We start from the raw sequence: 17074 nt of genomic DNA, 5'->3' as shown, positions 1-17074 counted from the left end.
GTGGGCACAGTATACGCTGTGAGCCTGGCACACACGCTGGAGGGAGGCAACTGCAATTAGATTACACTAGCAGACTGATGTTTCACAGTCAAAAAAGTTTTTTTTTTAAATGTACACTACTGTTACAACAGATATGAGTGGTGGCACTGGGCAAGTGGGCCTGGCACACACGCTGGCAGGCAGGCAACTGCAATTAGATTACACAAGCAGACTGATGTTTCACAGTCAAATTTTTTTTTAAATGTACACTACTATTACAACAGATATGAGTGGTGGCACTGGGCAAACGGGCCTGGCACACACGCTGGCAGGCAGGCAACTGCAATTAGATTACACAAGCAGACTGAGATTTCACAGTCAAAAAAGTTTTTTTTTAATTTACACTACTGTTACACCAGATATGAGTGGTGGCACTGGGCAAGTGGGCACAGTATACGCTGTGAGCCTGGCACACACACTGGCAGGCAGGCAACTGCAATTAGATTACACTAGCAGACTGATGTTTCACAGTCAAAAAAGTTTTTTTTTTTAAATTTACACTACTGTTACACCAGATATGAATGGTGGGACTGGGCAAGTGGGCACAGTATACGCTGTGATCCTGGCACACACGCTGGCAGGCAGGCAGGCAACTGCAATTAGATTACACTAGCAGACTGATGTTTCACAGTCAAAAAAGTTTTGTTTTTTTAAATTTACACTACTGTTACAACAGATATGAGTGGTGGCACTGGGCAAGTGGGCCTGGCACACACGCTGGCAGGCAGGCAACTAAAATTAGATTACACAAGCAGACTGATGTTTCACAGTCAAAAAAGTTTTTTTTTTTTAAATTTACACTACTGTTACACCAGATATGAGTGGTGTGACTGGGCAAGTGGGCACAGTATACGCTGTGAGCCTGGCACACACGCTGGAGGGAGGCAACTGCAATTAGATTACACTAGCAGACTGATGTTTCACAGTCAAAAAAGTTTTTTTTTAAAATGTACACTACTGTTACAACAGATATGAGTGGTGGCACTGGGCAAGTGGGCCTGGCACACACGCTGGCAGGCAGGCAACTGCAATTAGATTACACAAGCAGACTGATGTTTCACAGTCAAAAAAGTTTTTTTTTTTTAAATTTACACTACTGTTACACCAGATATGAGTGGTGGCACTGGGCAAGTGGGCACAGTATACACTGTGAGCCTGGCACACATGCTGGCAGGCAGGCAACTGCAATTAGATTACACTAGCAGACTGATGTTTCACAGTCAAAAAAGTTTTTTTTTTTTAAATTTACACTACTGTTACACCAGATATGGGCAAGTGGGCCTGGCACACACGCTGGCAGGCAGGCAACTGCAATTAGATTACACAAGCAGACTGATGTTTCACAGTCAAAAAAAAAAATTATTTCAATTTACACTACTGTTACACCAGATATGAGTGGTAGCACTGGGCAAGTGGGCCTGGCACACATGCTGGCAGGCAGGCAACTGCAATTAGATTACACTAGCAGACTGATGTTTCACAGTCAAAAACGTATTTTTTTTTTAAATTTACAATACTGTTACACCAGATATGAGTGGTGGCACTGGGCAAGTGGCTTGGCAGGCAACTGCAATTAGATTACACAGGGGAAAAAAACAGACTGATGTTCTAGCCCTAAAAAGGGCTTTTTGGGGTGCTGTCCTTACAGCAGAGATCAGATGAGTCCTTCAGGACTGTAGTGGACACTGAATACACTAGCCTAGCTATCAATTTCCCTATTAAATCAGCAGCAGCTACACTGTCCCTCCTCTTACTAAGAATGCAGCTTCTGAAAATCTAAAATGGCTGCTGTCCAAGAGCTGGGAGGGTCTGGGAGGGAGGGTCTGCTGCTGATTGGCTGGAATGTGTCTGCATACTGTGAGATACAGGGTCAAAGTTTACTCAATGATGATGAATAGGGGCGGATCGAACATCGCATATATTCGCCTGCCGTTGCGAACGCGAACAAGCTATGTTCGCCGGGAACTATTCGCCGGCGAACAATTCACAACATTACTACTGGTAATGCAAATATACACACCAGGAAAAGCAAGAGCAGAGCAAATTGTTATCACTCATAGCATAAAAAGGGGCAACAAAGCCATACAGCCTATTTCCTACATCTTATCCCATTCTGTTTATAAACTCATGGCTAGATTTAGAGTTCTGCGGCCAAAGGGGTGCGTTAGCTACGCGTGCTTTTTTCCCCCCACACCTTTTAAATACCGCTGGTATTTAGAGTTCACAGAAGGGCAGCATTAGGCTCCAAAAAGGGAGCGTAGAGCATAATTTACCGCCACTTCAACTCTCAATACCAGCGGTGCTTACAGACGGCCCAGCTTAAAAAACATGCTCGTGCACGATTCCCCCATAGGAAACAATGGGGCCGTTTGAGCTGTAAAAAACCTGCAAAAAAGCAGCGTTCAGCTCCTAACGCAGCCCCATTGTTTCCTATGGGGAAACACTTCCTAAGTCTTCACCTAGCACCCTAACATGTACCCTGAGTCTAAACACCCATAACCTTACACTTATTAACCTCTAATATGCCACCCCCGCTATCGCTGACCCCTGCATATTATTATTAACCCCTAATCTGCCGACCGCACACCGCCGCAACCTACGTTATCCCTATGTACCCCTAATCTGCTGCCCCTAACCCCCGCCGACCCCTATATTATATTTATTAACTCCTAATCTGCCCCCCCCCCCCCAACATCGCCGCTACCTACCTACAATTATTAACCCCTAATCTGCCAACCGGACCTCACCGCTACTCTAATAAATGTATTAACCCCTAAAGCTAAGTCTAACCCTAACCCTAACACCCCCCTAACTTAAATATAATTTTTATCTAACGAAATAAAATAAATCTTATTAAATAAATTATTCCTTTTTAAAGCTAAATACTTACCTGTAAAATAAAACCTAATATAGCTACAATATAAATTATAATTATATTGTAGCTATTTTAGGATTTATATTTATTTTACAGGCAACTTTGTATTTATTTTAACCAGGTACAATAGCTATTAAATAGTTAATAACTATTTAATAGCTACCTAGTTAAAATAATTACAAAATTACCTGTAAAATAAATCCTAACCTAAGTTACAATTAAAACTAACACTACACTATCATTAAATAAATTAAATACAAATACCTACAAATAAATACACTAACTAAAGTACAAAAAATAAAAAAAGAACTAAGTTACAAAAAAATAAAAAAATAATTTACAAACATTATAAAAATATTACAACAATTTTAAGCTAATTACACCTACTCTAAGCCCCCTAATAAAATAACAAAGCCCCCCAAAATAAAAAAATGCCCTACCCTATTCTAAAATAAAAATTGAAAAGCTCTTTTACCTTACCAGCCCTTAAAAGTGCCTTTTGCGGGTCATGCCCCAAAGAATTCTGCTCTTTTGCCTGTAAAAAAAACATACAATACCCCCCCCAACATTACAACCCACCACCCACATACCCCTAATCTAACCCAAACCCCCCTTAAATAAACCTAACACTAAGCCCCTGAAGATCTCCCTACCTTGTCTTCACCACGCCGGGTATCACTGATCCGTCCAGAAGAGGGTCTGAAGTCTTCATCCAATCCGGGCAATGTCTTCATCCAAGCGGGGGCTGAAGAGGTCCATCATCCGGCTGAAGTCTTCATCCAATCTTCTTTCTTCTGGCTCCATCTTCATCCCGCCGACGCGGAACATCCTTCCTTTAAGGGACGTCATCTAAAATGGCTTCCCTCGAATTCCGATTGGCTTTATAGGATTCTATCAGCCAATCGGAATTAAGGTAGGAAAATTCTGCTTGGCTGATTGAATCAGCCAATCAGATTCAAGTTCAATCCGATTGGCTGATTGGATCAGCCAATCCGATTGAGCTTGCATTCTATTGGCTGGTCGGAACAGCCAATAGAATGCGAGCTCAATCTGATTGGCTGATTGGATCAGCCAATCCGATTGAACTTGAAACTGATTGGCTGATTCCATCAGCCAATCAGAATTTTCCTACCTTAATTCCGATTGGCTGATAGAATTTTATCTTGGATGACGTCCCTTAAAGGAACCTTCATTTGTCGGGAGTTCGTCGTGGAGGAAGGATGTTCCGCGTCGGCGGGATGAAGATGGAGCCGGAAGAAAGAAGATTGAAGATGCCGCTTGATAGAAGACTTCAGCCGGATGATGGACCTCTTCAGCCCCCACTTGGATGAAGACTTCAGCCGGATGATGGACCTCTTCAGCCCCCGCTTGGATGAAGACATCGCCCGGATAGGAGGAAGACTTAGGACCCTCTTCTGGACGGACCGGTGATACCCTGCGTGGTGAAGATAAGGTAGGAAGATCTTCAGGGGCTTAGTGTTAGGTTTATTTAAAGGGGGTTTGGGTTAGATTAGGGGTATGTGGGTGGTGGGTTGTAATGTTGGGGGGGTATTGTATGTTTTTTTTTACAGGCAAAAGAGCAGAATTCTTTGGGGCATGCCCCGCAAAAGGCCCTTTTAAGGGCTGGTAAGGTAAAAGAGCTTTTCAATTTTTTTATTTTATTAGGGGGCTTAGAGTAGGTGTAAGCTTAAAATTGTTGTAATATTTTTATAATGTTTGTAAATTATTTTTTTATTTTTTTGTAACTTAGTTCTTTTTTATTTTTTGTACTTTAGTTAGTGTATTTATTTGTATTTATTTGTAGGTATTTGTATTTAATTTATTTATTGATAGTGTAGTGTTAGGTTTAATTGTAACTTAGGTTAGGATTTATTTTACAGGTAATTTTGTAATTATTTTAACTACGTAGCTATTAAATAGTTATTAACTATTTAATAGCTATTGTACCTGGTTAAAATATATACAAAATTGCCTGTAAAATAAATATAAACCCTAAAATAGCTACAATATAATTATTATTTATATTGTAGCTATTTTAGGGTTTATTTTACAGGTAAGTATTTAGCTTTAAATAGGAATAATTTATTTAATAAGATTTATTTTATTTCGTTAGATAAAAATTATATTTAACTTAGGGGGGTGTTAGGGTTAGGGTTAGACTTAGCTTTAGAGGTTAATACATTTATTAGAGTAGCGGTGAGGTCCGGTCGGCAGATTAGGGGTTAATAATTGTAGGTAAGGTAGCGGCGATGTTGGGGGGGGGGCAGATTAGGGGGTAATAAATATTATGTAGGTGTCGGTGGTGTTAGAGGCAGCAGATTAGGGGTACATAGGGATAATGTAGGTTGCAGCGGTGTGCGGTCGGCAGATTAGGGGTTAAAAAATGTAATAGAGTGGCGGCGATGTGGGGGGCCTCGGTTTAGGGGTACATAGGTAGTTTATGGGTGTTAGTGTACTTTAGAGCACAGTAGTTAAGAGCTTTATGAACCGGCGTTAGCCCAGAAAGCTCTTAACTCCTGGCTTTTCTCTGCGGCTGGAGTCTTGTCGTTAGAGTTCTAACGCTCACTTCAGCCAAGACTCTAAATACCAGCGTTAGAAAGATCCCATTGAAAAGATAGGATACGCAATTGATGTAAGGGGATCTGCGGTATGGAAAAGTCGCGGCTGGAAAGTGAGTGTTAGACCCTTACCTACAAGACTCTAAATAACAGCGGTAGGCCAAAACCAGCATTAGGACCCCCTAACGCTGGTTTTGACGGCTAACGCAGAACTCTAAATCTAGGCGATAGTTAACAAATGTCTCAGAACAGATTCCGCCCAAGGTTTAAATGTAATAGCAAATATCTCACAATAGGTTCAGCACAAGGTTTAAATGTAATAGCAAATATCTCACAATAGGTTCAGCACAAGGTTTAAATGTAAAAACAAATGTTTCACAATAGGTTTAGCACAAGGTTTAAATGTAACAACAAATGTCTCACAATAGGTTCAGCACAAGGTTTAAATGTAAAAACAAATGTCGCATAACAGGTTCAGCACAGGGTTTAAATGTAAAAACAAATGTCTCACAATAGGTTCAGCACAGGGTTTAAATGTAAAAACAAATGTCTCAAAATAGGTTCAGCCCAAGGTTTAAATGTAAAAACAAATGTCGCATAACAGGTTCAGCACAAGGTTTAAATGTAAAAACAAATGTCTCACAATAGGTTCAGCACAGGGTTTAAATGTAAAAACAAATGTCTCACAACAGGTTCAGCACAGGGTTTAAATGTAAAAACAAATGTCTCACAACAGGTTCAGCACAAGGTTTAAATGTAAAAACAAATGTCTCACAACTGGTTCAGCACAAGGTTTAAATGTAAAAACAAATGTCTCACAACAGGTTCAGCGCAAGGTTTAAATGTAAAAACAAATGTCTCACAACAGGTTCAGCACAAGGTTTAAATGTAAAAACAAATGTCTCACAACAGGTTCAGCACAAGGTTTAAATGTAAAAACAAATGTCTCACAACAGGTTCAGCACAAGGTTTAAATGTAAAAACAAATGTCGCACAACAGGTTCAGCACAAGGTTTAAATGTAACAACAAATGTCTCACAATAGGTTTAGCACAAGGTTTAAATGTAACAACAAATGTCTCACAATAGGTTCAGCACAAGGTTTAAATGTAAAAACAAATGTCGCATAACAGGTTCAGCACAGGGTTTAAATGTAAAAACAAATGTCTCACAATAGGTTCAGCACAGGGTTTAAATGTAAAAACAAATGTCTCAAAATAGGTTCAGCCCAAGGTTTAAATGTAAAAACAAATGTCGCATAACAGGTTCAGCACAAGGTTTAAATGTAAAAACAAATGTCTCACAATAGGTTCAGCACAGGGTTTAAATGTAAAAACAAATGTCTCACAACTGGTTCAGCACAAGGTTTAAATGTAAAAACAAATGTCTCACAACAGGTTCAGCGCAAGGTTTAAATGTAAAAACAAATGTCTCACAACAGGTTCAGCACAAGGTTTAAATGTAAAAACAAATGTCTCACAACAGGTTCAGCACAAGGTTTAAATGTAAAAACAAATGTCTCACAACAGGTTCAGCACAAGGTTTAAATGTAAAAACAAATGTCGCACAACAGGTTCAGCACAAGGTTTAAATGTAAAAACAAATGTCTCAAAAACAGGTTCAGCACAAGGTTTAAATGTAAAAACAAATGTCTCACAACAGGTTCAGCACAAGGTTTAAATGTAAAAACAAATGTCTCACAACAGGTTCAGCACAAGGTTTAAATGTAAAAACAAATGTCGCACGACAGGTTCAGCACAAGGTTTAAATGTAAAAACAAATGTCTCAAAAACAGGTTCAGCACAAGGTTTAAATGTAAAAACAAATGTCGCACAACAGGTTCAGCCCAAGGTTTAAATATAAAAACAAATGTTTCACAAAAGTTTAAGCCAAAGGTAAAATATAAAAACAAATGTTTCACCACCGGTTCAGCACAAGATGTGGCATGATGGAAAGCTGAATTTGAAAAATCCAGAGACAATGTGATTGGGACAATGATTAATATAATATTTTTTTGTCACTGTTGTCATTTTAATAATAATAATGAAGATAAAATGGTTAAATTCTGAAAAGTAGTCATTGCCCTAGATTCAATAAAGTTCATCAGTGACACTAATATCTTGATTAGATAATTCACCGCAATTTTGAAGCTGAAAAATTGCAGACTTCGTAAATAAATATATCCAACCCTCATTAGAGCAGTGAGTGGTGAGTTCAGCTCCATTGCAATCAATAAAGCTTCTTTTATCTTAAAACTGCTATCTTCTTAACAAATAGAACAAGTTTTAGCTTCAAGGATATCGACATCGCAAAAACACAAAAGAATCTTAGAAAACAAACGAATGAAAACAAAAAAATACACCCTCTATAAAACAGGCAACTCTAAAATGTACACAAAAGAAAACTTTGAAAAAGTTCAAGAGAAATAAAAGAAATATTAATGACACAACCTAGTCAGCTTTAGAATAGCGATATATGAACAGTTAGATGAGATGCTTTACAAGGGCAATTGCGTCTTTTTAAAAGGACTAAATGTTTTCTTTCATAATTCAGAGAGATAAATTAATTCCTAATGAAATCAATCATGATTCTGGTAGAACTTTCCATTTTACTACTTTTATCAGTTTTGATTCAATCTCTTGGTATTCTTTCTTGAAAAAGCAGCATTGCACTACTTGGAACTAGCTGAACACATCAGTAAGCCAATCACAAGAGCCATATATGTGCAGACACCAATCATGAGCTAGTTCCCAGCTCCTGAGCTTACCTAGGTATGTTTTTCAACAAAAGATACCAAAAGAACAAAGTAAATTATATAAAAGAAGTAAATTGGAACATTGTTTAAAATTGTGTACTCGATCTGACTCATATAAGAACAATCTTGGGTTTCATGTCCCTTTAAATTCAGCTTTATGTGAAAAAACATAATTTATGTAAGAACGTACCTGATAAATTAATTTCTTTCATATTGGCAAGAGTCCATGAGCTAGTGACGTATGGGATATACAATCCTACCAGGAGGGGCAAAGTTTCCCAAACCTCAAAATGCCTATAAATACACCCCTCACCACACCCACAATTCAGTTTAACGAATATCCAAGTAGTGGGGTGATAAAGAAAGGAGTAAAAGCATCAACAAAGGAATCTGGAAATAATTGTGCTTTATACAAAAAAATCATAACCACCATAAAAAAGGGTGGGTCTCATGGACTCTTGCCAATATGAAAGAAATGAATTTATCAGGTAAGTTCTTACATAAATTATGTTTTCTTTCATGTAATTGGCAAGAGTCCATGAGCTAGTGATGTATGGGATATCAAATACCCAAGATGTGGAACTCAACGCAAGAGTCACTAGAGAGGGAGGGATAAAAATAAACAACAGCCATATGCTGAAAAATTAATCCACAACCCAAAATATAAGTTATTCTCATAAAGAAAAGAAAAACTTAAAATATCAGCAGAAGAATCACACTGAAACAGCTGCCTGGAGAACTTTTCTACCAAAAACTGCTTCTGAAGAAGCAAATACATTAAAACGGTAGAATTTAGTAAATGTATGTAAAGAATACCAAGTTGCCGCTTGCAAATTTGATCAATTGAAGCTTCATTCTTAAAAGCCCACGAAGTGGCGACTGATCTAGTAGAATGAGCTGTAATTCTCTGAGGCGGGGCCTAACCTGACTCCAATAAGCTTGAAGAATCAAAAGCTTTAACCAAGAAACCAAGGAAATAGCAGAAGTTTTCTGACCTTTCCTAGGACCAGAAAATATAACAAATAGACTAGAAGTCTTCCTGAAATCGTTAGTAGCTTCAATATAATATTTCAAAACTCTCACCACATCCAAAGAATGTAAGGATCCTTCCAAATAATTCTTATGATTAGGACACAAGGAAGGGACAACAATTTCTCTACTAATGTTGTTAGATTTCACAACCTTAGGAAACAATTTAAATGAAGTCTGCAAAACCGTCTTATCCTGATGATAAATCAGAAAAGGAGATTCACAAGAAAGAGCAGATAGTTCAGCAACTCTTCTAGCAGAATTGATGGCCAAAATGAACAATACTTTCCAAGAAAGTAGTTAAATGTCCAAAGAATGCATATGCTCAATATGGAAGAGCTTGTAAAGCCCTCCAAACCAAATTAAGACTCCAAGGAGGAGAGATTGGATTTAATGACAGGCTTAAATACGAACTAAAGCCTGTACAAAACAGTGAATATCAGGAAGTTTAGCAATCTTTCTGTGAAATAAAACAGAAAGAGCAGAGATTTGTCCCTTCAAGGAACTTGCAGATAAAACCTTATCCAAACCATCCTGAAGAAACTGTAAAATTCTTGCAACTCTAAGAGAATGCCAAGAGAATTTATGAGAAGAACACCATGAAATGTAAGACTTCCAAACTCGATAATAAATCTTTCAAGAGACACATTTACGAGCTTGTAACATAGTATTAATCACTGAGTCAGAGAAAACCTCTATGACTTAGCACTGAGTGATCAGTTTCCATACCTTCAAATTAATGATTTGAAAATCTGATGGAAAAACAGACCTTGAGACAGTAGGTCCGGTCTGAACAGAAGTGGCCAAGGTTGGCAGCTGGACATCCGAACAAGACCCGCATACCAAAACCTGTGAGGTCATGCTGGAGCCACCAGCAACACAAACAATTGTTCCATGATGATTCTGGAAATCACGCTTGGAAGAAGAACTAGAGGCGGGAAAATATAAGCAGGTTGATAACACCAAGGAAGTGTCAGCGCACCCACTGCTTCTGCCTGAAAATCCCTGAACCTGGACAGGCATCTGGGAAGTCTCTTGTTTAGATGAGAGGCCATCAGATCTATCTGTAGAAGGCCCCATATCTGAACAATCTGAGAAAACACATCTGGATGGAGGAACTACTCCCCAGGATGTAAATTCTGATGGCTGAGATAATCCGCCTCCCAATGTCTATACCTGGGATATGCACCGCAGAAATTAGACAGGAGCTGGATTCCGCCCAAGCAAGTATCCGAGATACTTCTTCATAGCTTGTGGACTGTGAGTCCCACCCTGCTGATTGACAAATGCCACTGTATGTGATATTGTCTGTTTGAAAATAAATTAACAGTTCTCTCTTTAACAGAGGACAAAACTGAAGAGCTCTGAGAATTGCACGGAGTTCTAAAATATTGATTGGTAATCTCGCCTCTTGAGATTTCCAAACCCCTTGTGCTGTCAGAGATCCCCAAACAGCTCCCCAACCTGAAAGACTTGCATCTGTAGAGATCATAGTCCAGGTTAGCCAAACAAAGAAGCCCTTTGAACTAAACGCTGGTGATTTACCACCACGTTAGAGAGTGTCAAACATTGGGATTTAAGGATATTAATTGTGATATCTTTGTATAATCCCTGCACCATGGATTCAGCAAACAAAGCTGGAGAGGTCTCATGTGAGAACGAGCAAAGGGAATTGCGTCCAATGCTGCAGTCATGAGACCTAAATTTTCCATGCACATAACCACTGAAGGGAATGACTGAGACTCAGTCATGGACACTGATCTATCTGGAAACCTAAAAAGGTGACCCTTGTCTGAGGAATCAAGAAACTTTTTGGAAAATTGATCCTCCAACCATGTTTCCGAAGAAACAACACTAGTTGATTAGTGTGAGATTCTGCAGAACGGAAAGACTGAGCTAGTACAAAGATATCATCCAATAATGAAACACTGCAATACCCTGCTCTCTGGTTTCCAAGAACTTTTAAAAAAGATTATTTGAGTGGTTGCTAGTCCAAATGAAAAAGCAACAAATTGGTAACGCTTGTCTAGAAAAGAGAATCTCAGGAACTGATAATGATCTGAATGAATCGGAATATGAAGGTATACATCCTGCAATCCATTGTGGACCTAAAATGTCCTTGCTGAATAAAAGGCAGAACAGTCCTTAAAGTCACCATTTGAAAATTGGTACTCTTACATAATGATTCAAAATTTTCAGATCCAAAATTGGTCTGAATGAAATTTCCTTCTTTGAGACAATAAATAGATTTGAATAAAACCCCAGACCTTGTCCCTGAAAAGGAACTGGCATGACTACCCCTGAAACTCCAGGTCTGAAACACACTTCAGGAAAACCTGAGCTTTAACTGGATTTCCTGGGACGCGTGAGTGAAAAAAAATCTCATAGGAGAATTTACTTAGAATCCTATTCGAAACCCCTGAGAGACAATACTCTGAAACCATTGATTTGGACCAAATTTATCCAAAACATCCTTGAAAAACCCCTTAATCTGCCCCCTACCAGCTGAGCTGGAATGAGAGTCGCACCTTCATGCAGACTTAGGGGCTGGCTTTTTGGTTTCTTAAATGGGTTGGATTTATTCCATTTAATGAAGGTTTCCAATTGGAAACAGATTCCATAGGGAAGGATTAGGTTTTTGTTCCTTATTTGAAAAAAAGAACGAAAACGATTTAGAAGCTTTATATTTACCCTTAGGTCTCTTTTCTTTCATGTAATTGGCAATAGTCCATGAGCTAGTGATATATGGGATATACAATCCTACCAGGAGGGGCAGAGTTTCCCAAACCTCAAAATGCCTATAAATACACCCTTCACCACACCCACAATTCAGTTTTAGAAACTTTGCCTCCTATGGTGGTGAAGTAAATTTGTGCTAAGATTTCTACGTTGATATGCGATTCTCAGCATTGTTGAAGCCCGATTCCTCTCAGAGTACAGCGAATGTCAGAGGGACGTGAAGGGAGTATCACTTATTTGAATACAATGATTTCCCTAACGGGGGTCGATTTCATAGGTTCTCTGTTATCGGTCGTAGAGATTCATCTCCTACCTCCCTTTTCAGATCGACGATATACTCTCAATTTACCATTACCTCTACTAATAACTGTTTTAGTACTGGTTTGGCTATCTGCTATATGTGGATGGGTGTCTTTTGGTAAGTATGTTTTTTTATTACTTAAGACACCTCAGCTATGGTTTGGCACTTTATGCATTTATATAAAGTTCTAAATATATGTATTGTACTTATATTTGCCATGAGTCAGGTTCATGTATTTCCTTCAGCAGACTGTCAGTTTCATATTTGGGGAATTTAAACATTTTAAGAAATGTATTTCTTACCTGGGGTTTAGTCTTTTTTTCAATTGACTACTTCTTGCTATTGCGGGTATTAGGCCCGTGGGTGCATCAAATGCTAAACTTTATTGCATCATTCTTGGCGCGAAGATATTTTTGGCGCGAAAAAATACGTTTATGACACAACTTCGTCATTTCCGGCATCATACGTGACGCCGAGACCTTTCACATGGCGGCATCATTAGTGACGCGAGTGTGTCATTTACGGTTATTTTTGGCGCCAAAAAAGTCATACTTGGCGCCAATTTTTTTTCATTATTTCAATACCCCATTGATGTTTGCCTCTTGCTTTTTTCTCTATCAGAGGCCTATGCTTTTGCATTTTTTCCCATTCCTGAAACTGTCATATAAGGAAATAGATAATTTTGCTTTATATGTTGTTTTTTCTCTTACATTGAGCAAGATGTCCCAATCTGATCCTGTCTCAGAAGTTTCTGCTGGAACATTGCTGCCTGACATCGGGTCTACCAAAGCTAAGTGCATTTGTTGTAAAAGTGTAGAAATTATTCCACCAAATGTAATTTGTAATAGTTGTCATGATAAACTTTAGTTGATGAAATAAGCTGATGTTGATGAAATAAGCTGATGTCTGTTTAAGATTGGGGAGACTTTTTATTTGTTCAAACTTCTGTTACATTAAAAATGGGCTTATGTCTAACTCAGAATTTAGACCATTGGGATATAAGGTGTCAAAATTGTAAATTATCTCTGCTTCTTTTTTGAGTAGGAGATTTTCAAAGTTCCCTCCTCTCCAGCTCCCTTTTACTTTACATAGACCCCAAAATTGTAGATCATTTATGTTATTTTTACAATTTTGACACCTTATATCCCAATGGTCTAAATTCTGAGTTAGACATAAGCCCATTTTTAATGTAACAGAAGTTTGAACAAATAAAAAGTCTCCCCAATCTCAAACAGACATCAGCTTATTTCATCAACTTAGGGACAACAAAAGAACTAAATAAAATATTAGAGGAGAACTCTATAGTTAGAAGGAAGCAAAAATAAAAAGGAAGAAAATCATATAAAGGACACCTAGAAAAGAGAGAGAGAATGAGAAGGAGTGTATGGTATGTAGGTAGCCATGTAAACCTAGGAAGGAGGAGACCCGTGTTCAATCCCAAATAAGAACTACCTATCTTTTCTGAAAAAAAAATTTATATATATTTTTTATGTATTGGAACAAATAAAATAAGGAAGCTAATCACAGTAGGCCTAATAAAACATTAGGGTATACAAAACAAAAATAAATCAGATTTAATGAATAAAAGATCAGAAAAAGTATAAAAGCAATTATAGCTTAGAGGGAACTCTGCATCCTCAGACCGTGGAGACAAGGGTTCAATACCCGGATAGATCATAATTTTTAAGAAACTTTAATTTAGAGATTCAGTTTTTATATGCTTCAAAACTAGGTTGACAACTAATATGTTAACATTTTTTTTTTTTTTTTTTTTTTTGGTTTTAAAGTCTAATGTTTATAACGAGATATAAAATTGTCTCTTGCACCAAATGATTTATTTATTTATCACAAATAATATAGACCAGTAGACATTTTATTCACCTTTTTTTTTTTACCAGATTATTCTTTAATCATAAATTAAAGATTAGAAAAGTAAGATTTGATTCTTCCCTGTACACATTCAAGTTTTCATACTGTTAATGATCTATCAAAGCTGCTGATTGAAAAATAGATGTACATCTCTATATAGATCAGACTTTGGTTCAGGTGACAGATGAACCCAGCACCGTTACCAATTTCACGCATCTGAAATGATGTGGGCCAAGCTTAAAAGATGAGGATTTCACACCATCAGACGTACTGCTGCTTCTTTGACGTAGCTGCCTTACTAGCCAAGTCTTTTGCTTTTTCTTTTGCGGCCAGCGCAGTCTCTTTTGCTTTTTCTGTTGCTTCTTTTGCAGTTTCCACCAGAGTTCTAGCAGGTGCCTCACCTTGCATTCTGGCCAAGATAAAGTCAAAGCCCTTCATTGCCTTGGTCACATTACTTTTAAATCGAGCTAATCCAAACTCCTGAATTGGTCTGGTAAAGCCAAACATCTTTGATGACACCCATGCTTCTCGTCTAATTTGAGTCCAGCCAGCGTTCTCAGTATTTTCACAGTATAGACAACGCTCCTCCACGGTCATCATTGTGGTGTGGTTTATATTCCATGTAAATGAAGTCAGAGTTCTGTTAATAGGATCCACAATAGAATCTTCTAAGATATAAACAGCATGGGCCACATTAGCAGGAAAAAAGCGTTCTGCCCACCGTGGGAGCCGATTTGTCTTGGTCAAAAGTTTCCTGGTTAACAGTTTATGGTCAGAGGTCACCTCACGGTACAGAATGTCTTCAGACAAAACATGTTTGCTGTATGGATTTGGATAACGCTGCCAAAAAGCAGCAGAGACTTGGTCCCAAGAGTTCTTCAGTACACTTACTCCAAGGAAATACTTCACCATTGTTCCCAGTCAAAAGAGGAATCACTAAGTCAAACTGTATGGTTGGAGGAAACCATTAGCAAATGGCAGTGAAGGGACGTACAGGTAATCATCTGGCCCAGCTCGATGCCGGAGTGTATCAGCCCACCAATGTGGGGGTGGGGTGGTCGCCTCAGCTCCTCCAGTCCGCCATGAGTATGTTGCAGGTCATCACAACACTTCCCATATGTTAACATTTTTATCTATTTTATGAGTCTTATATCAATTTAGAATGAATAATTAACAGTCTGGTATAAATAAAAAGCACAAAGACAGCGGTATATGATTATATACAAAGATCACACTTTAACTGTTGAAAGACTTCCAGGTCAAAGGAGGAGTGAACTTAGCAATTACAGGTGTGTTTGAGTGTATTTAAGGAGAGCAACAAGCAGCATACAGCATCTTGAAAAAGCCCTGAGTGAAAGGGTGAAACGCGTAGAAAGGATTGTATGCGAGCTGCTGTGAGAGGTAACAGAAAGACACTTGAAAGGAGAAACTCTGCGTACTTGGTACTTAAGAGCAGAGCAACTTTTGCATCTTCATTCCTTGGATGGGAGTCTGATTGTGGTAAGTAAGGCTTGCGCAAGTGAAGAACCACACAAAGATTTTCAGCAGACTGAGACGCGCAGTGCACAGCGTGTCTCAGCGGGAGAAGACCAGCCGGAAGGAAAAGCCAAAAGCAGGTGAGAGTGTATATACACCTAAAGTTTCCTGCAGACGGCAGCCAAAGAGGTGAGAAATCATCTGAACACAAAGAGGCTGAAATAGATTAAGCGTAAGGGAGCTACCTCCCATAAATCACAAGAACCAATATTTTATTATACTCTGAACTGTATAATCACCTTGTCTCAGAGCACAAAGTTTTTTAAAGAAATACACCCACACCAATTGCTAATAGAAGCAGAGACTGTAATTTGCAACTTAAAAGCACCTGCATCAATTGTCTGTGAAAACAGCATACAAAGGAAAGACTGTACTATCTGAAAAAACGTTACAGCCCGCAGGCAAAAAAAAAAAAATTTTTTAAAGAGATACCGCTGTCATTTATCACTGTGAATATGTTTTACATTTGAAGCATTAGAGCTGTATTTTCTAACTGCATAGAAACAAAGCAGTCACTGTAGCAAGAATTTTAGAGATATTGTGTCTATCAAACGTTTTTTAAGATGTTTTAAAGCTGACAGTCAGTTAATATATATGATTTTAGATTTATTTGCATTATGAAAGCTTGAAGAAATTTTACTGTACAAGTTGGTCTATTAGAGCAAAATTGTTCAAAAATACTGATAATAAAAGTTGTTATAGATTTGATTGAACTACAGATTGGGAATCAGTTTGTTGGAAAATTGTGACTATCTAGATATAGTCTAAATTTAGAAGAGAGGTTTGAGAATTATCCCTCACTATATACCACTATTTAGTTACCCAATTGCTTTTTAGCGCCATCTACCCTTATTGTTATTTGTATACCATATTTGAACTATCTAGGAAGGAGGTAGTATATTAAGATTGGCTAGTTGGGAGAGCAAAGCGCATCACTTCACACTAAATCTATAAAACCTATTTATATTCAGGTCATCTTCTCAGACCTGCTATTTCTTTGGCTGATGTTGCGGCTGCCTCAACTTTTTGGTTGGAGAATTTAGCGCAACGAGAATTGGATCCTGACATATCTAGAATTACTCGCTTACTGCAACATGCTAATCATTTTATTTGTGATGCCATTTTTTATATTATCAAAATTAATGTTAGATCCATGTCTTTAGCTGTATTAGCTAGAAGAGCTTTGTGGCTTAAATCTTGGAATGCTGATATGAAATCTAAATCTAGATTACTATCTCTTTATTTCCAAGGTAACAATTTATTTGGTTCTCAGTTGGATTCTATTATTTCAACTATCACTGGAGGAAAAGGAGTCTTTCTGCCTCAGGATAAAAAACCTAAGGGTAAATCTAAGGCTTCTAACCGTTTTCGTTC

General features: G+C 38.1%; 1 protein-coding gene across 1 annotated transcript; it reads right to left on the bottom strand.

The window, feature by feature from the left end:
- Nucleotides 1–14108: 14108 nt before the first annotated feature.
- On the bottom strand, nt 14109–15272 carry LOC128659504 (PRELI domain-containing protein 1, mitochondrial). Its single transcript, XM_053713115.1, has one exon. It carries the CDS (start codon nt 15074–15076, stop codon nt 14426–14428), a length of 651 nt encoding a protein of 216 aa, XP_053569090.1. The 5' UTR covers nt 15077–15272; the 3' UTR covers nt 14109–14425.
- Between the last annotated feature and the right edge of the window lie 1802 nt (nt 15273–17074).

Source organism: Bombina bombina, chromosome 5 (genome assembly GCF_027579735.1).
Source record: "Bombina bombina isolate aBomBom1 chromosome 5, aBomBom1.pri, whole genome shotgun sequence".
Classification (NCBI taxonomy): Eukaryota; Metazoa; Chordata; class Amphibia; order Anura; family Bombinatoridae; genus Bombina; species Bombina bombina.
The sequence above is the reverse complement of the archived record's forward strand: the minus strand, read 5'-3'. Positions and strand labels throughout refer to the sequence as shown.

What these genes read in the sequence shown, in the direction of transcription:
- LOC128659504 (XM_053713115.1), bottom strand. Translation starts at nt 15,076, where the DNA reads ATGGTGAAGTATTTCCTTGGAGTAAGTGTACTGAAGAACTCTTGGGAC.